The 20,290-nt window shown below is 55.8% G+C and overlaps 1 protein-coding gene and 1 long non-coding RNA gene across 3 annotated transcripts in view; one reads left to right on the forward strand and one right to left on the reverse strand.

The window, feature by feature from the left end:
- Positions 1 to 13,734: 13,734 nt before the first annotated feature.
- On the reverse strand, positions 13,735 to 17,511 carry LOC137455013 (uncharacterized). 2 transcript variants are annotated; one of them, XR_010990735.1, is made up of 3 exons: positions 17,375 to 17,511; positions 15,214 to 15,465; positions 13,735 to 14,354 (listed from the first exon to the last, which is right to left on the reverse strand). It is a non-coding gene; the product is annotated as an uncharacterized lncRNA (long non-coding RNA). The 2 variants fall into 2 exon arrangements; XR_010990734.1 differs by lacking the exon at positions 17,375 to 17,511 and adding an exon at positions 17,004 to 17,242.
- The window catches only part of ABHD3 (abhydrolase domain containing 3, phospholipase), a 37,679-nt gene continuing 34,661 nt past the window's right edge, over positions 17,273 to 20,290 (forward strand). The window contains exons 1-2 of the mRNA XM_068165502.1: positions 17,273 to 17,482; positions 18,971 to 19,134. Of these exons, the coding sequence (XP_068021603.1) occupies positions 17,336 to 17,482; positions 18,971 to 19,134 (311 nt within the window). The 5' untranslated portion in view covers positions 17,273 to 17,335. The remainder of the gene's footprint in view (positions 17,483 to 18,970; positions 19,135 to 20,290) is intronic.

Raw genomic sequence — 20,290 nt, forward strand, 5'->3', positions numbered from 1 at the left:
TTACTGCCCTGCACCAACTCCAAGCTCTGAGAATCTGCCATATGAAGGATAAAATAAATAGCTGTCTGGGAGTTGAGGCAAAGCAGGTAGTTGCCATAATGGGAGCAGAATGAAGATTCCTTGTTAAAACACAAAGGGAGCCCTTACCCATCTCTCCCAGCCTCAGCTAAAGCTCCTGCCTCCTCACTTCAAGGCACTGTGTTACAACCAGCAGGTTTTTCAGTCCTCCTCTTAAAAACCTGAGGCATTCTAGACTTTCATTTGCTGACTTGCCCCAAAAGGAGTTCCCATAATGCAGGGTTGGTTATTTTTCCTCCCCCTGTGGCCAAAAGTATAAAGATAAGGATTAGGAAAAACTAAGCAACAGCCTTGGCTTCATAGCATCACAGAATCACAGAATGGTCCCAGCTGGGAAAACTCTCTAAGATCACCCAGTCCAGCCAGCAACCCAACCCACCATGGCCACCAAACCCTGGCCCCAAGTGCCATGGCCACAGCTCTCTGGAACACCTCCAGGCATGGGGACTCCACCACCTCCCTGGGCAGCCTCTGCCAAGCCCTGACCGCTCTTGCAGCGAACAAATTTGTCCTCATCTCCAACCTAAGCCTCCCCTGGCACAACTCCAGGCCATGTCCTTTCATTCTATCACCTGAGACTAAGAAGAGCCCAACCCCCACTTTGGCCAGGCCCAGGGTGGGGTGGTGAATGGTGTCACACCCAGTCGGTGGCCAAGCACTAGTGGTGTCCCCAGGGAGCAGTTCTGGACCCAGTCCTGTTTAATATCTTTATTGATGATCTGGACAAAGGGGACTGAGTCCATCATCAGTAGGCTTGCAGATGACAGCAAGCTGGGGGCAGGAGTTGATCTGCTGGAGGGCAGAGAGGCTCTGCAGAGGGACCTGGACAGGCTGGACAGATAGGCAGAGGCCAAGGGCAGGAGATTGAACACATCCAAGTGCCAGGTGCTGCACATTGGCCACAGCAACCCCAGGCAGTGCTACAGGCTGGGGGCAGAGTGGCTGAGAGCTGCCAAACAGAGAGGGACCTGGGGGTGCTGGTTGATGGTAGGCTGAACATGAGCCTGCAGTGTGCCCAGGGGGCCAAGAAGGCCAATGGCATCCTGGCCTGCATCAGGAAGAGTGTGGCCAGCAGGAGCAGGGAGGTCATTCTGCCCCTGTACACTGCACTGGTTAGGCCACACCTTGAGTCCTGTGTCCAGTCCTGGGCTCCTGCAGAAATAAGACCATTATGGAGACAGCCTGAGAGAGTTGGGGTTGTGCAGGCTGGAGAGGAGAAGGATCCCAGGAGACCTTCCTGTAGCCTTCTAGTATCTGAAGGGGACTACAAGAAAGCTGGGAAGGGACTTTTGAGGGTGTCAGGGAGGGATAGGACTGGGGGGGATGGAGCAAAACTAGAAATGGGGAGATTGAGATTGGATGTGAGGAAGAAGTTGTTGCCCAGGAGGGTTGTGAGAGCCTGGCACAGGTTGCCCAGGGAGGTGGTGGAAGCCTCCTGCCTGGAGGTGTTTGCAGCCAGGCTGGATGTGGCTGTGAGCAACCTGCTGTGGTGTGAGGTGTCCCTGCCCATGGCAGGGGGTTGGAGCTGGCTGAGCCTTGAGCTCCCTTCCAGCCCTGACAGCTCTGTGATTCTGTATTTTGCAGAACCTGAAGAAGCAGTTGGAAATCTCAGGCCGTACCTTGCTCCTGCAGGGACAAACCCACCCCTAATTGCTCAGGCTCTGCTGCCATCAGGTGGCCATCCAGCAGCTCTAATTAATGCCAAGCACAGCGCTGCGGCTCCCTCACAGCACCCCATTTCCACTGCTTGGTTTCACCAGTCAGCAGCCGTACCGCTCCCATAGCTTCCTCCACTTCCAGACACCTCCTGACCAGCTGGCAGTGATTTTTCTCCGAGTCTCTGCAGAGGAAAACATTTTTAATGCAAGACAGCACATGGCTTTGGTGGCTTTGGGGTTGTTTTTCACTGTCCTGCTGGCACCCTCTGTGAAAGAGCTCATGAGAAGACATCCATCACCCCACAGCGCCTGTGACACTGTTCCTCTCCATAAAGATTTCGATCTGACATTCCTTTCCTCAGAATCCTAAAATCAGAGGATGGTTTTAGTTGGGGAAGCTCTGTAAGATCAGCTCCAGCTGTCAACCCAACCCCACCATGGCCACCAAACCCTGGCCCCAAGTGCCATGGCCACACATTTCTGGAGTACCTCCAGGGCTGGGGACTCCACCTCCTCCCTGGGCAGCCTCTGCCAACCCCTGACCACTCTTGCAGCAAAGACATTTTGCCTCATCTCCAACCTCACCCTCCCCTGCCACAACTCCAGGCCCTTTCCTCTCCTTCTGTCACCTGATACTGGAAAGGATTAAGGGCTGAGCAGGGAACACTTTATAAATCCACCACTTCATTTCCCTGCTGTGAAACAGAATACTATGGAAATATGCTAAAAAGGATTTCTTTGTCTGTGAGGCTGAAACCCTCAACATCTTGACTGAAAAAAATCCTTTTAGGAGAAGTAAGACCATTATCTACTGGTTGATGGTAGGCTGAACATGAGCCTGCAGTGTGCCCAGGTAGCCAGGAGGGCCAATGGCATCCTGGCCTGCATCAGGAAGAGTGTGGCCAGCAGGAGCAGGGAGGTCATTGTGCCCCTGTACACTGCACTGGTTAGGCCACACCTTGAGTCCTGTGTCCAGTTCTGGGCTCCTCAGTTTAGGAAGGAGGTTGAGCTGCTGGAAGGTGTTCAGAGAAGGGCAAGAAAGCTGGGGAGGGGTCTGGAGCACAGCCCTGTGAGGAGAGGCTGAGGGAGCTGGGGTTGCTTAGCCTGGAGAAGAGGAGGCTCAGGGGAGACCTTCTTGCTCTCTACAGCTACCTGAAGGGAGGTTGTAGCCAGGTGGGGGTTGGTCTCTTCTCCCAGGCAAGCAGCAGCAGAACAAGAGGACACAGTCTCAAGCTGTGCCAGGGGAGGTTTAGGTTGGAGGTGAGGAAGAAGTTTTACACAGAGAGAGTGATTGCCCATTGGGATGTGCTGCCTGGGGAGGTGTTGGAGTCCCCATCCCTGGAGGTGTTCAGGAGGAGACTTGATGGGGTGCTTGGTGCCATGGGTTAGTTGATTAGGTGGTGTTGGATTGGTTGATGAGTTGGACTCAATGATCTTGAAGGTCTCTTCCAACCTGGTCTATTCTATTCTATTCTATTCTATTCTATTCTATTCTATTCTATTCTATTCTATTCTATTCTATTCTATTCTATTCTGCAGACAGCCTGAGAGAGTTGGGGTTGTGCAGGCTGGAGAGGAGAAGGCTCCCAGGAGACCTCATAGTGGCCTTCCAGGATCTGCAGGGGGCTGCAAGAAAGCTGGGGAGGGACTTTTGAGGGTGTCAGGGAGGGATAGGACTGGGGGGGATGGAACAAACTATAAATGGGGAGAATGAGATTGGCTGTGAGGAAGAAGTTGTTGCCCATGAGGGTGGTGAGAGCCTGGCACAGGTTGCCCAGGGAGGTGGTGGAAGCCTCCTGCCTGGAGGTGTTTGCAGCCAGGCTGGATGTGGCTGTGAGCAACCTGCTGTGGTGTGAGGTGTCCCTGGCCATGGCAGGGGGGTTGGGACTGGCTGAGCCTTGAGGTCCCTTCCAACCCTGACAGCTCTGTGATTCCATGATCTTTCCCAGCAGGAGCATCCTGCAATCTTCTCCCTTGGTTAAAGTTCTAAGTTTGAGCAGGCTGAACTCTTTTGAGGGGAGAGAAAACAACAGCCCTGTGAAGGTCTGCTCCAGATTTTCAGCATTTAAAGACAAGATAAAGTAAGCTAAGAACACCCTGCAGCAATCTGGAGCATACAGACCACAACCCCAGGCACACCTACAGGAATTCTCCTCCTTCAGCACACCTCAGAGGTTTTCTTACCAGGTACTTCCAAATGTTTAGCCACACACTGAAGTTTTATTCACAGGTGATGCCTAAATTGGCTGATGCCCTGGCAGCAGGGACTAATCTCTTCCTGGTATTAAATGTCTTCCTTGCAAACATGGAAAAGAAAATCCTTCCTTGAAACCCTCAGCTGTGGTCAGAACCAGCTAGGTCACACTTCCAGAGTGACAGGAGAATAAACTGCCTGCCTGGGACATCAGGATGCTTCAAGAGCATTCCTGATTTCTCTGCACAGTAACTTTTGTTGCTGTCAGTGGGCTGCTCATGTGCCTGCAGCCCAGTGCAGGTCCTTGGGTTACAGAGGCACTGAACATGCACTAAGTAGTCACCAAAAAATTACTGAAGCAGAATCCCACAATGGATCTGGTTGGAAGAGAGCTCCCAGCTCAGCCAGTCCAGCCTTCCACCCAGCACTGCAGGCTCAGCACCAAACCATGTCCCTAAGCCCCAGGGCCACAGCTGCTGGAACACCCCCAGAGATGGGGACTCCAGCACTGCCCTGGGCAGCCTCTGCCAATGGCTGAGATCCCTTCCAGGGCAGAAACATTTCCTGAGCTCCAGCCTGAGCCTCCCCTGGGGCAGCTTGGAGCCATTGCTTCTGCTCCTGTGCCTTGCCACCAAGGAGCAGAGGCTGTCCCCTCCTCACTCCAACCTCCCTTCAGGGAGCTGCAGAGAGCAAGGAGGTCTCCCTCAGCCTCCTCTGCTCCAGCCTGAACACCCCCAGCTCCCTCAGCCCTCCTCTAGCCCAGGGGCTCCAGGCCCTTCTCCAGCTTGGCTGCCCTGCTCTGGGCAGGCTCCAGCCCCTCAGTGTCCTTCCTGCAGGGAGGGCCCAGAGCTGAATGCATCTGAGTCACAGAACTGTAGAATGGTTTGGGTTGGAAAGGACCTTACAGACCTTCCAGTTCCAACCCCCTGCCCTGGGCAGGGACACCTCTTACTAGCCCAACTTGCTCCAGGTCCCAGCCAACCTGCCTTTCAACATGAGGCTTGAAGCCTGTTGCAGTGCCTCACTACCCTGCTGGGGAAGAATTGCTGCCTAACAACCAATCTAAATCCACCTCCCTCCAGTTTGAAGCCATCACCCCTCACCCTGTCACTCCATGGCTTTCTCAAAGGCCCCCCTGGAGCTATCAAAAGTCCCTGTCCAGCTTAATTCTACTAACCCTCTGAAAGGGTAACTCAAGCCACATGCAAACATTGGATGTTCCCAAGTCACAACATTCCACAACCCTCAGTTCCAAGCTCTCTGTTCCACTCCGATGCACCTGTTGAAATCTGTGTGTTAAAAACACAGCTAGAAAATGTAAAACCAGCAAAAAAAAGACCTGTGGCTAAACACTGACAATATTTTTGCTCCCCATCTCATCTCACACTGTGTCTAATGCCTGGGAATTTACAGTTCCACTATTCACAGTCTCACAGTATCACCAAGGTTGGAAGAGACCTCAAAGATCACCCAGTCCAACCTGGCACCACAGACCTCATGACTAAACCACGGCACCAAGTGCCACATCCAATCCCCTCTTGAACACCTCCAGGGATGGGGACTCCACCACCTCCCTGGGCAGCACATTTGTGGTGGGTTAATGCCTTTTTCTGAAAACAAAAGAAGAAAGCAGGGTGGAGGGCTTGCGGGTACTTTACCCTCCCTGCAGGGCGTTTCCCCCGGGAAAGCTGAGTCTGTTCCACTCCCCCCTCCCTGCCCAGCTAGGGTATAAAAAGCAGGACATCATAGCTGTTGGAGCTCCTTTTTGGCTCATGCCTCTGCTGGATGAGAGCTACTGCAGCTGCCCTCCTGCTCCTCAGCCACGTGGCTGCACCTGATCCTTCTCCCTGCTGCCTGTGCATCTCCTCAGAGACAGACTGGTTTTGTATTATTCTTTTCTGTCCCCCTCCCATCCATTCTTGTTCCTTGCCCTTGTGAACCTTTTTTTTCCCTGTTATTGTCATATATAAAATTTGAAGAAAAAAATATTTGCCTCTCTACTTCCAAGCTGACTCCAGATTGTTGCTTAGTGGATTTGCTCCTTACCCTTTTTTTTCCCTCTCCCTGTTTGGAGGGGGGGGGGGGGGGGGGAGTGGGGAAGAGATTCTCAGCCTTTTCCCCATTTGAACTTTAAACTCTCAGTTAAGGCTCAAACCACTACACCACTCCAATGGCTAACAACTCTCTGGGAAGAACTTTCTCCTCACCTCCAGCCTAAACCTCCCCTGGCACAGCTTGAGACTGTGTCCTCTTGTTCTGGTGCTGCTTGCCTGGGAGAAGAGCCCAACCCCCACCTGGCTACAACCTCCTTTCAGGTAGTTGGAGAAAGCAAGAAGGTCTCCCCTGAGCCTCCTCTTCTCCAGGCTAAGCAACCCCAGCTCCCTCAGCCTCTCCTCACAGGGCTGTGCTCCAGACCCCTCCCCAGCTTTGTTGCCCTTCTCTGGACACCTTCCAGCAGCTCAACCTCTTTCCTAACCTGAGGAGCCCAGAACTGGACACAGGACTCAAGGTGTGGCCTCAGCAGTGCTGAGCACAGGGCACAATGACTTCCCTGCTCCTGCTGGCCACACTCTTCCTGCTGCAGGCCAGGATGCCATTGGCCTGCTTGGCCCCCTGGGCACACTGCTGGCTCATGTTCAGGCAGCTGTCAATCAGCACCCCCAGGTCCCTCTCTGTTTGGCAGCTCTCAGCCACTCTGACCCCAGCCTGTAGCTCTGCCTGGGGTTGTTGTGGCCAAAGTGCAGCCCCTGGCACTTGGATGTGTTGAATGCCATCCCATTGGACTCTGCCCATCTGTCCAGCCTGGCAAGGTCCCTCTGCAGAGCTCTTCCACCCTCTAACTGATAAACACCTGCTCCTAAGTTCATGTCATCCATAAATTTACTGGTGACTGACTCAACCCCCTCATCCAGATCATCAATGAACAGGCTGGGGCCCAGCACTGATCCCTGGGGCACACCACTGGTGCCTGGCTGCCAGCTGGCTGTGGCACCATTCACCACCACTCTCTGGGCTCAGCCTCCAGCCAGTTCCTAACCCAGCACAGAGTGCTGCTGTCCAAGCCACAACACCTCACAGAGTTTTAAATCTTAGGTGAACATTTCAGGGGACCCAAAACACTGTTTCTTTACCAGTATTCAACATGCTGATGGCTCAAGTGTGATCCTCCCTTTGCAGTCAGCAGTTTGCCCACTGGATTCACCTGCAGGGAACTGGTTTCATGCAGGTTGGATCCTGCATGCCCCATTGCAAGGGAGACAAATCCTGGGCAGTCTTCATGTTGAAGCACCTGTTGAAGGATCTTCAACCACCTAAACATGGAGTGAAAGAGCTCTAGATTATGTGGCTGCGTTTGTAATCAGGGGGAAAGACCTGGAGTGCTGTGCCCAGCTCTTGGGTCCCCAGCACAGGAGAGACATGGACCTGCTGGACAGAGTCCAGAGGCCACAAAGATGAGCAGAGGGATGGAGCAGCTCTGCTATGGGGACAGGCTGAGAGAATTGGGGTTGTTCAGTCAGGAAAAGAGAAGGCTCCAGGGAGACCTTAGAGCTGCATTTCAACATCTGAAGGGCACTTACAGGCAGGCTGGGAGGGGCTGTTCAGAACAGTCTGTGGTGATAGAACAAGGAGCGATGGTTTGAAAGTGAAGCAGGGCAGAGTTAGGTTGGACACCAAGAGGAAGTTCTGCACAAAGAGGGTGGTGAGACACTGAACAGATTGCCCAGGGATGAGGTTGAGGCCACATTAGAGATCAGATTTGATGTGGCCTTGGGCAGCCAGATGTAGCTGGAGGTGTCCCTGCTGCCTGCAGGGGGGTTGGACAAGATGCCCTTTGAGGCTCCTCTCCAAGCCAATGCAATCTGTGCCTCTGTGAATAAAGCCTTAGCTCTATCCCAACTGAAACCAGGGCACCTCCTGGAAGGAAAGGGAGTTACAGAAAGTCAAGCACAAAACATTCCTTCTGAACCTGATCTTCCTTCCAACTTTACCACTAGGAAGGTGGCCAGCAGGGCAAGGGAGGTGATTCTCCCCCTCTGCTCAGCTCTGGGGAAACCCCACCTGGAGTACTGCCTCCAGTTCTGGAGCCCCTATGACAAGAGGGATCTGGAGGGGCTGGAAGGTGTCCAGAGAAGGGCCAGGAGGATGAGCAGAGGGCTGGAGCACCTCTCCTGTGAGGACAGACTGAAGGAGTTGGGGCTGTTCAGGCTGGAGAAGAGAAGGCTCCCAGGTGACCTCATTGTGGCCTTCCAGGATCTGAAGGGGGCTCCAAGAAGGCTGGGGAGGGACTGCTCAGGATCTCAGGCAGTGATAGGACTAGGGGGAATGGAATGAAGCTGGAGGTGGGGAGATTCAGGCTGGAGGGGAGGAGGAAGTTCTTCCCCATGAGAGTGGTGAAGCCCTGGAATGGGTTGTGCAGGGAGGTGGTTGGGGCCCTGTGCCTGGAGGTGTTTAAGCCCAGGCTGGATGAGGCTCTGGGCAGCCTGATCTAGTGTGGGGTGTCCCTGCCCATGGCAGGGGGGTTGGAACTAGCTGATCCTTGTGGTCCCTTCCAGCCCTGACTGATACTAGGATACTATGAAGATGGCAAATGCTTCATGAGGGAGTGCAGAGAAGAAGAAAAATGCATGGCTGCATGGGAGTGTGGGGAGAACAGGAAAGAGGACAAAACTCAAGAACACAGAAGCAGCTGTTCCTGATGCCACAAGCACTGACTTTATCATGAGCACCAGGAGACTGGGGTTTTTTGTTCCCTCTGAAACTTGAGGAGCCTCCAACATAGAACATTTCTGTTGACTTCATGAATTCCCTGCCTCATTCATACTCTAAGGAAAGAAAAACTGGAGCATGCATGAGGAAGGCTTGAGAAATCCTGCTTGGGTTTTCCTAGTGGATTTTTTCTCTCCCCTTCCCCTGCTGACAACAAACATCAGGAGCAGCGAGTGCCTTCTTCCCTGTGTGGATGGAAAATTTCTCAGTTGTTTTTATGCACAGAGCTGGAGCTTTCCACAGGCCAGCTGACACAAAGATTTTTTCCCCCTCCAGCTTCTTAGATGAATCTGAAGTTAAACAAAAAAGAATGTAAACAAACAGAGCCCTGAATTTAAAAGTCACTTTCCCCCTCTCCCCCTCAGAGCTGCTGCAGAGCCTATTGCAATCAATCCCAGGAATGAGGCTGCAGAGAACTGCAGTCAGTGAGAAGGTTGGAACTGCCCCTCAAGACACAAATGATCACAGAACCACCTCCCTTAAACAAAAGAAAGGCAATCAAGCACCAGTGTAGCTTCCTTGCTGGAGATGTGAACCACACTGTGACTAACCACAGTATCACACAGTATCACTTAGGTTGGAAAGGACCTCGAGGATCATCGAGTCCAACCTATCAACACAGACCCCATGACTAGACCATGGCACCAAGTGCCACGTCCAATCTCCCCTTGAACGCCTCCAGGGTCGATGACTCAACCACCTCCCTGGGCAGCACATTCCAATGACGAATGACTCGCTCGGTGAAGAACTTCCTCCTCACCTCGAGTCTAAACCTCCCCTGGCACAGCTTGAGACTGTGTCCCCTTGTTCTGGTGCTGGTTGCCTGGGAGAAGAGGCCAACCCCTTCCTGGCTACAACCTCCCTCCAGGTAGTTGTAGAGGGCAATGAGGTCACCCCTGAGCCTCCTCTTCTCCAGGCTAAGCAACCCCAGCTCCCTCAGCCTCTCCTCACAGGGCTGTGCTCAAGGCCTCTCCCCAGCCTTGTTGCCCTTCTCTGGACACCTTCAAGTCTCTCAATGTCCTTCTTAAACTGAGGAGCCCAGAACTGGACACAGGACTCAAGGTGCGGCCTAACCAAAGCAGAGTACAGGGGCACTATGACCTCCCTGCTCCTGCTGGCCACACTCTTCCTAATGCAGGCCAGGATGCCATTGGCCCTCCTGGCCACCTGGGCACACTGCTGGCTCATATTCAGGTGGCTGTCGATCAGCACCCCCAGGTCCCTCTCTGCCTGGCTGCTCTCAGCCACTCCGACCCCAGCCTGTAGCTCTGCCTGGGATTGCCGTAGCCAAAGTGCAGCCCCTGGCACTTGGACTTGTTGAATGCCATCCTGTTGGCCTCTGCCCATCTGTCCAGTCGGTCGAGGTCCCTCTGCAGAGCCTTTCTACCCTCTAACTGACTAACATCTGCCCCTAACTTGGTGTCATCTGCAAACTTGCTGATGACTGACTCAATGCCCTCATCCAGATCATCAATGAAGATGTTGAAGAGCACAGGGCCCAGCACTGATCCCTGGGGCACACCACTGGTGCCTGGCTGCCAGCTGGCTGTGGCACCATTCACCACCACTCTCTGGGCCCGGCCCTCCAGCCAGTTCCTAACCCAGCACAGAGTGTAATGGTCCAATCCAGGGGCTGACAGCTTGGCCAGCAGTTTGCTGTGGGGGATGGTGTCAAAGGCCTTGCTGCAGTCCAGGCAGACCACATCCACAGCCTGCCCCACATCCACCAGGCAGTCACCTGGGCATGGAAGGAGATCAGGTTGGAGAGGCAGGACCTGCCCTTCCTAAATCCATGTTGGCTGGACCTGAGCCCTTGGCCATCCTTCAGGTGCAGTTATTGCCCCCAGGATAATCTGCTCCATCACTTTCCCCGGCACTGAGGTCAGGCTGCCAGGCCTGGAGTTTCCAGGTTCCTCCATCCGACCCTTCCTGTGGATGGGGACCACATTGGCCAGTTTCCAGTCCTCTGGGACCTCACCTCTGAGCCAGGACTGGAGGAAAATGATGGAGAGTGGCCTAGCTAGCACATCCGCCAGCTCTCTCAGCACCCTAGGATGGATCCCATCCGGTCCCATGGACTTGTGAGTGTCCAAGTGGCTCAGCAGGTCCCCAACTAATTCCTCATGGATTTCCAGGGCATCACACTGCTCCCCGACCCCATCGCCCAGCTCCGGAGGCCACTCATCCTGAACTCCTCCTGCCTTGCTGTTAAACATTGAGGCCAAGAAGGTGTTCAGGACCTCAGCCTTTTCCTCATCTTCGGTCACCGCGTTCCCCTCCAGGTCCACTGGGGAGTTCAGGTTCTTCCTGCCCTTCTTCTTATTGTTAATGTATTTGTAACAATGCTTTTTATTGTCTTTGACAGAGGTGTTCAGCTTCAGTTCCAGCTGGGCCTTAGCCTCCCTAATTTTATTCCTACATAATCTAACAGCTTCCTTGAACATACCTCGAGAAGCCTTCCCCTCCTTCCAAAGGTGATACAGCCTCCTCTTCCCCCTTAACTCCTCCAGGAGCTGCTTGCTCATCCAGGCCGGTCGCCTTCCCCGCCGGCTTGCCTTCCGGCACGTGGGAACCGCCAGTTCCTGTGCCTTCAAGAGCTCCTGTTTGAAGTAGCTCCAACCCTCCTGGACCCCTTGGTTCATGAGGGCTGCTATCCAGGGGACTTTGCAGACAACTTTCTTAAATAGGCTGAAACCAATAGGCTGAACCAATTGCCTCTGATCATTATTCTCCATCTACTGCTTCAGCAGAATAAACCAGGAGGCAATATGAAAGCACAAACCCTGTGCCCTTTGCTTTCTGACTAATCCATAAGCCATTAGAGATGGCCTGATGCAATCACTCTCTGAAGCACTCAGAGCAGAGAGCACAGTACAAAGAGCAGGTCTCTCTGGGAATGCAGGGCTGTCTGACAACACCACAGGCAGGTTTCAAGGCACCATGGAGACCCTCTCAATTTCTCCCCATGGGCACAATGTGCAATCACTAAACTGCTTGGAAGTGGTTGCAATATGAGCAGCACAGCCTTGTCTTCTTTCAGCTCTGCAACATGTATCACAGTGTCACATTATCACTAAGGTTGGAAGAGACCTTGAGGATCATCGAGTCCAACCTGGCACCACAGACCCATGACCAGACCATGGCACCAAGTGCCACATCCAATCCCCTCTGGAACACCTCCAGGGATGGGGACTTCACCACCTCCCTGGGCAGCACATCCCAATGATGAATGACTCTCTCTGAGAACTTTCTCCTCACCTTCAGCCTAAAATTCCCCTGGCACAGCTTGAGACTGTGTCCTCTTGTCCTGGTGCTGGTTGCCTGGGCGAAGAGACCAACCCCCACCTGGCTACAACCTCCCTTCAGGTAGCTGTAGAGGGCAATGAGATCTCCCCTGAGCCTCCTCTTCTCCAGGCTAAGCAACCCCAGCTCCCTCAGCCTCTCCTCACAGGGCTGTGCTCCAGACCCCTCCCCAGCCTTGTTGCCCTTCTCTGGACACCTTCAAGTCTCTCCATGTCCTTCTTAAACTGAGGGGCCCAGAACTGGACACAGGACTCAAGGTGTGGCCTCAGCAGTGCTGAGCACAGGGCACAAGGACTTCCCTGCTCCTGCTGGCCACACTCTTCCTGATGCAGGCCATGTGATGCAGGCCAAAGGATAAACTTTTAAAGACTTGTAAAAAAGAACAACAAAACAAAACCAACAAAAAACCAAACAACCCAAACCATGCCTGGAACAGAAGGACCTGCTGGGGAGTGCCTAAATCCCAAGGAAGTGATTAAGATGTTTGCCACTGACAGCACAGTGACATGATTCCACGCCACCAACCAGCCACAAGCTCTGCTCAGCACAGCTAATCAATTTGGGTTTGCCCATGGCATGTCATACATGCCTGTCAGTGGTCACACTCCCATCACAAATCAAGACAAGGCAGTGCTCAAAGACCAGATAAACCTTCCCTTGGAATCCCACAATGGTTTTTGGGTTGGAAGGCACCTTAAAGCTCATCCAGCTCCAACCCCCTGCCACGGGCAGGGTCACCTCCCACTAGCCCAGCTTGGTCAAGACCCCAACCAGCCTGGCTTGGAGCACTTCCAGGCATGCAGCCTCCACAACCTGCCTGGGCAGCCTGTTGCAGTGCCTCATCATCCTCACAGGGAAAAATTGCTTCCTAATGTCTGTGTAAATTGAGCTTCTTCCAAGACCTAATGCTTAGATGGATGTCTAGGATACAGAAGAGACAGAGCATCTTTTTCAGGCACGTTTTGCTTTCTCATCAGCCTTTGTGTCTGGATCTTTTTCCCAAGCATTCAGTCTTTCTGGATGGTTAATCAAGGCACTGGAGTGCTGTCTGCCTCGCAATTGTGTCTCTGCCAGCAACAGCCAGGCCTTCCACTTAAAATCATGGAATCATAGAATTGTCAGGGTTGGAAGGGAGCTCAAGGATCAGCCAGTTCCAACCCCCTGCCATGGGCAGGGACACCTCACACCACAGCAGGTTGCTCACAGCCACATCCAGCCTGGCTGCAAACACCTCCAGGCAGGAGGCTTCCACCACCTCCCTGGGCAACCTGTGCCAGGCTCTCACCACCCTCATGGCCAACAACTTCTTCCTCACATCCAATCTCAATCTCCCCACTTCTAGTTTTGCTCCTTCCCCCCCAGTCCTATCACTCCCTGACACCCTCAAAAGTCCCTCCCCAGCTTGCTTGGAGCCCCCTGCAGATCCTGGAAGGCCACAATGAGGTCTCCTGGGAGCCTTCTCCTCTCCAGCCTGCACAACCCCAACTCTCTCAGGCTGTCCCCAGAGCAGAGCAGCTCCAGCCCTCTGCTCCTCCTCATGGCCCTTCTCTGGACACCTTCCAGCACCTCCAGATCCTTCCTGGCACAGAGGCTCCAGAACTGGCCCCAGAGCTCCAGCTGTGGTCTCAGCAGAGTGGAGCACAGTCTCAAGCTGTGCCAGGGGAAGTTTAGGCTTGAGGTGAGGAGAAAGTTCTTCACCGAGCGAGTCGTTCGTCATTGGAATGTGCTGCCCAGGGAGGTGGTGGAGTCCCCATCCCTGGAGGAGTTCAAGAGGGGATTGGATGTGGCACTTGGTGCCATGGTTTAGTCATGGGTCTGTGGTGACAGGTGGGACTCGATGACCTTTGAGGTCTCTTCCAACCTTGGTGATACTGTGAGACTGTGTCAGCAGAAGGGAAGAATCCCCTCCCTGGCCCTGCTGGTTTTGCCTCTCTGGATGCAGCCCAGGATGCACTTGTGGGTCAGATGTCTCTGTGTGCATTTTCAGACCTTACCTCACATTTTCCCTCAGCCACTTCAGATTTTTCTTTTCTTTAGTTTTTGGGTGGACCAAGGATTCTTCAGCTTAGAGGGGGGGGGATGGGACTTGAATGCAGGAGAATAGTCTGGTGCAAGCCACATCCAGTTTCCTGCTTCAGAAGAAGCAGGTTCCTCTGCATCCTACGGTCCTCAGGTCAGCCAGATCAGTGTCTCAGAAGATTGCTATGGTCATGTTGGTGATGAAGGTTAAATGTTCTCAGAACTAAGCTATCTGCTCCAGCTGCTCACACTGGAGTGCTCCTTCACATTAAATCCTTTTATCTGTGGTGTGCAACACACATTCCAGCCTCTCTGGAGCTCAGTGTGGCTCCTCTCTGTAGGCAGAAGCAGAGGAAGCACAGTGTTGATGACAAGAGGTATTCCACCTGCTCACTTTTCTTCTTCTGTACCAGCTGCAGAGGAAAGAAACAAAGCCCACATCCTCCCTAGCCTCTGCTTACCAATTCCCACACTCAGCAGCAGCTGCAGTGGCTCTGCCCCTCTGTCTTTAGAAAGCTGGACAGCTGACCAGCTAGGGGAAATAGGCAATTTGTCTTCAGAACCTTTATTCATCCATTAATTACTTTGCAAACTTTTATCATTATGGCCCTTTAATGACAAATGCTTCAAACTGCACAAACTGCTTCTGCTTGAGAGGAAAAAGCTGGCAAGTAGAAGATTTCTGCTCGTCAGACTGAAGAGCTAGAGGGATCTGGAGGTGCTGGAAGGTGTCCAGAGAAGGGCCAGGAGGAGGAGCAGAGGGCTGGAGCACCTCTCCTCTGAGGACAGACTGAAGGAGTTGGGGCTGTTCAGTCTGGAGAAGAGAAGGCTCCGAGGTGACCTCATTGTGGCCTTCCAGGATCTGAAGGGGGCTCCAGGAAGGCTGGGGAGGGACTGCTCAGGATCTCAGGCAGTGCTAGGACTAGGGGGAATGGAATGAAGCTGGAGGTGGGGAGATTCAGGCTGGAGGGGAGGAGGAAGTTCTTCCCCATGAGAGTGGTGAAGCCCTGGAATGGGTTGTGCAGGGAGGTGGTTGAGGCCCTGTCCCTGGAGGTGTTTAAGCCCAGGCTGGATGAGGCTGTGGCCAGGCTGATCTAGTGTGGGGTGTCCCTGCCCATGGCAGGGGGGTTGGAACTGGCTGATCCTTGTGGTCCCTTCCAGCCCTGACTGATACTAGGATACTATGATACATACCCAGTGCTTCCAGATCCCATCATCGGGTTTGCAGTGCAATCAGAAACAACCATCTGACTGCAGTTACACTGCTGAGATGCTCCCATGGCTTCTCCTGGTGGTTGTGACAGCAGGACTGGAGGACACTGCCGTGACCACGCAGCACCAACACGGCAGCGCTTCCCTCGATCGCTCCAAGACCTCTGTGTCATCAGCTGGGTTCCCAAGGACTTTGCCCAGGAAGACACAGATGCTGTGTGTGCTCTTCTGAAGCTGAAGGGGGAAGCATCTGAGTTAGCAAACCTGTTAGGGCCTCAAGCAACACTGCACACAGCTGAAAAGGGAGCACACAGAATTTCTCCTGGGAGTTAGAGCACACACACATCTACTCCTCTCTGGTCATCATGATTGTTTTGTGACAGCAGTGAGATGTAGAAAAGCAGCTGCATGCTTCAGTCTCACTCGAAGTATTTAGACAGAGCACTGGTGTGTCTGGAAGCCTGGGTGTCTCCTAGTCCATATGTATGATATAGAGTCATTTTGGTTGGAAAAGACTTCTAAAGTCATTGAGTCCAACCACCAGCCTAACCCCACCATGGCCACCAAACCCTGGTCCCAAGGGCCATGGCCACAGCTCTCTGGAACACCTCCAGGCATGGGGACTCCACCACCTCCCTGGGCAGCCTCTGCCAAGCCCTGACCACTCTTGCAGCAAAGAATTTTTTCCTCCTCTCCAACCTAAGCCTCCCCTGGCACAATTTCAGGACATTTCCTCTCCTGTCACCTGAGACTAAGGAGCAGAGCCCAACACCCCCCTGGCTCCAGCCTCCTTTCAGGGAGCAATGAGGTCTCCCCTCAGCCTCCTCTTTCTCCAGGCTGAACAAGCCCAGCTCCCTCAGCTGCTCCTCACAAGGCTCCTCCAGAGCCTTCCCCACTTCCTTGCCCTGCTCTGGACAGCAGTGCGGTGTTCTGGGGCACGCCGCCCGTCCAGCCTGGCCGAGCCCCCGCAGGCCGGCAGCAGCTGCTCCTGGCGCTGCCCTGCGAGCTGCCCCCACGCGTGCTGCCCGCGGGAAGCGCTGCGGGACCGTGACACGGCCGGAGCACCCGACGGGCACCTGCCCCCCCCCCGGCCCTGCCTGCCCCGCCGGGCACCTGCCCCCCCCGGCCCTGCCTGCCCGCCGGGCACCTGCCCCCCCCCCGGCCCTGCCTGCCCCCCCCCGGCCCTGCCTTGCCCCCCCCGGCCCTGCCTGCCCGCCGGGCACCTGCCCCCCCCCGGCCCTGCCTGCCCGCCGGGCACCTGCCCCCCCCGGCCCTGCCTGCCCGCCGGGCACCTGCCCCCCCCCGGCCCTGCCTGCCCGACGGGCACCTGCCCCCCCCCGGCATTGCCTGCCCCCCCCCCGGCCCTGCCTGCCCCCCCCCCGGCCCTGCCTGCCCCCCCGGCCCTGCCTGCCCCCCCGCCGGGCACCTGCCCCCCCGGCCCTGCCTGCCCCCCCCCCGGCCCTGCCTGCCCCCCCGGCCCTGACTGCCCCCCCGCCGGGCACCTGCCCCCCCCGGCCCTGCCTGCCCGACGGGCACCTGCCCCCCCCGGCATTGCCTGCCCCCCCCCCGGCCCTGCCTGCCCCCCCCCCGGCCCTGCCTGCCCCCCCGCCGGGCACCTGCCCCCCCCGGCCCTGCCTGCCCCCCCGCCGGGCACCTGCCCCCCCCGGCCCTGCCTGCCCCCCCCCGGCCCTGCCTGCCCGCCGGGCACCTGCCCCCCCAACCCTGCCTGCCCGCCGGGCGAGCTGCCCCGCGCCGCGCTCAGGATTCCCTGCCCTGCAGGCGAGGCGCTGGCCCCAGCGGTGCGGCCCGGCTCGGCGCGGCTCGGCAGGCCGCTGGCAGAAGGGGGCCGGCCAGCCTGCAGCCCCTCTCTCCCGGTCCCTCCAAGACGCGCAGGGCCTGGGTGTGCCGGCTGCGCCCCGCAGGCCCGGGCGGGCGGTGGGGGGGTGCGGGGATACCGCCGGCGGCGCTGTGGCGCGCAGCGCTCCGCGGGAGGCGGGCGGCAGCTCCTCCTCCTTCCCGCCGCCTCGCCGGGGTGTGCTTGGCCGCGGCAGCCGGGGGTGCGCTGCGCTGCGCTGCCCTGCCCTGCCGTGCCCGCCGCCCCGCGATGGACTGGCAGGTGCTGACCAGGGAGCTGTCCCTCTACCTGGAGAACCAAGTCCGCGTGGGGCTCTTCGGCTCCGGCGTGGGCTTGTCGCTGGTACTGGGCTTCGGCGTCGCGTACGCCTGCTACTACCTCAGCAGCATCGCCAAGGTGAGCCGGGAGGGCGGCAGTGCGGGCGGGCTCCGCAGGTGTCCCGCCGAGGGGGTCGGGTCCCGGGGGGGCAGCATCCCGCCAAGGTCACCGCGACCCCCGCCCCGGCAGGGGAGGCGGCCGGCGCGGCGCTGGCCAGGGCAGGGGGAGCCTGGGCACCCGAAATGGCTGATCCGGGGCCGGGCGCTGCGCCCACCGCCCCCTCAGCCCCGCTGCGCTGCCTCCGTAGGCGCCGCTCCGGGTCCCCGCTGCCGTCCCGCGCAGGCCGGGCGCCGCGCACACCCCCGGCAGCGCCGGCCCGGGGCAGCGCCCGGTTTGGCCGGGATGGGGCTCTGGCGTCTGTCGCCCCAAGTGCAGCGGTGCCGGGGGCAGGGGCTGGCTGGGGGCGCTGGGTTGGCAAGGGAGGTCAGACACCCTCCCTCCAGCACAGAGACCCGAGCTGTGCGGGCTGCAGGGCAGGCGATGGGGCAGTTTGCTGCCCTGGTGCCTGCCTTCGGGAGCCACTGTAAGTGTCTTTGGAGCCGCGATTGCAGCGTTCCAGGAGCACTCTGGTTCGTCTCCTCCTCTATAGCAGGTTCACGGACGATTTAGGCAGTGGCAAATCACTTAGACACAGCCTGATCTGATCTAAAGTGGCCCCGTGGTGAGCTGCCTCGTTGAATCCTTAGTTAGATGCAGAGAGCCACATCAAAAGATTTATGAGTGCTGAGGACATGCATATTGCCACAGTCTTTCACAGGACCACTAGGAAGGCAGCCTTCCTCTTCGTGGAGAAGAGGGGACCTGAATTTGGCCAGAGAAGAAAAACTAAGGGTCAGGAGGGTGTACCACTGCTGCTGCGTACATCTAATGGTCTTCTTCAAAGCATCTCTTAACTGTCCTGCTAATGCTTGCATGCTGGAGAGCCAGTGTGAAAGAGGAGTTGAGGCAATGTGGTTGGTGAAAGGAGAGCCTTTTGGCACAGAGGCATTGCCGTGTTAATGGGAGTACACATGGAAGCTGTAAGAGAAATCTCTGTCCGCAGAGCATTGCTGGAGATCAGCAACCAATGCAGTTGTGGAGCATGAGGTGGAAGAGGAGTGTCCTCCCAGGTTAAAATAGCTACTGCAGGTGCACAAAGTACAGGGATGAGACGTCATTTGTGTGCTCTGAAAGGGATCTGGTAAAAGCCTTCTGGGCTTGCTGTGAGACAGTGGGGTTTGGATTTGTCACTGAAAGAAACAATGCTGCTAAAAGTACAGCTAGAGCAGCATGTGATCAGAAAGAGGTAAGGAATCCCTCATCCTCCAGAGCCTTTCTCTTGGGCCTTTTGGCATCTCACTTGGGTTTAGTTTGCTTACCTCTTCAGCAGGAAGGAAAAAGCACAGCAGATGATTCTGCAGGCGCAGTCAGTTTGCTGGGGAGGATTCAAACCAGCTTTCATCTCTTTGTTTGTTTGTGAGTCGGTTTCATCCGAGTGCCCCTGCCTGACCAGGTCTTTCTTCCTAGAAACCCCAGCTGGTGGCCAGCAACGACCGTTTCTGCCGCTTCCTGGAGGAGCACTGCCCTGTGGTGACAGAAACTTACTACCCCACCATCTGGTGCTGGGAAGGTCGGGTGCAGACCCTGCTGCGCCCCTTCATCACCTCCCGACCCCAAGTGCAGTACAGGAAGTAAGTGCCTTGCTTCTGGGACGTGACTGATGGGGTGGCTGGCACTGCTGCTGGCCTTGCTCAAGCTGATGCCCATTTGTCTGCTTTGTGCCTGCCTTCACAACCCCACTGTAGGCTTGGAACCCTCTCTGCCTTGTGCTCTATATGCAGTGGGCTTAGAAGGGCAGGGTTCCCAGGGTTTAGCTCTGAGAGTTTTGGAGCACTGAAATATTGGTGACAGTATAGGAACTGCTGTGGTTATAAGCTCTCAGGATCACACAAGGGTTGAGGTCAGGAAGGACCCCTGGAGGTCACCTTGTCCAGCCCCCCTGCTCAGGGAGGGACATTTAGATCCATTTGCCCCCAGACAGTGTCCAGATGGCTTTTGAATATCCCTAAGGATGGAACCTCCACAGCTTCTCTGGGCAGCCTGTGCCAGTTCTCAGTCACAAGGACAGAGGAAAAGTGTTTCCTGATGTTCAGAGGGAACCTTCTGTGGTTCAGGTTGTGCCCATTGCCTCTTGGCCTGTTAATGGGCACCACTCACAAGAGGCTGGCTCTGTCATCTTTGCCCTTTGCTTTGGGTACTAAAATGCATTGATAAGATGCCCCCTGAGCCTTTTCTAACCCAAGCTGACCACTCCCAGCATTCTCAGCCTTTTCTCACAGGAGATATGCTCCACTCCCTTCGTTATCTCTGTGGTCCTTGTCAGACTCTCTCCAGTCTGCCCATGTCTCCCTTGTCCTGGGGAGCTCAGAATTGGGCCTAGTAGTACTCTGGGTGTGGCCTCAGTGGTGCTGATTGGAGAAGGATTGCCTCCCTTGACCTGCTGCCAATGCTGCTTCTCCTAATGCAGCCCAGGAGGTTGTTGGCCTTTCCTGTGCTCATGTTCATTGTGGTGTCCACCAGGACCCCCAGGTCCTTTCCTGCCAAGCTGCTTTCCAGGCAGTCAGCCCCCAGCCTGCAGTGGTGCATGGGCTTGTTCTTCCCCAGGTGCAGGACTTTGCTCTTCCATGAAATTCCTCTCAACCCCTTTCTCCAGCCTGTTGAGGTCCCTCTGGATGGCAGCCCAGTCACCTGCTGAATCCAATATTCTGGTGCTTGAGTGCCACCATTTAGCAGTGGCCATGCCATCCTGTACCTGCCCGTGGAACCAGCAAGTCCTGCCCTAGCCAT

This window comes from Melanerpes formicivorus, unplaced genomic scaffold, assembly GCF_026170545.1.
Source record: "Melanerpes formicivorus ecotype bairdi unplaced genomic scaffold, bMelFor1.0.p_v2 SCAF_89, whole genome shotgun sequence".
In the NCBI taxonomy this organism is placed as follows: domain Eukaryota; kingdom Metazoa; phylum Chordata; class Aves; order Piciformes; family Picidae; genus Melanerpes; species Melanerpes formicivorus.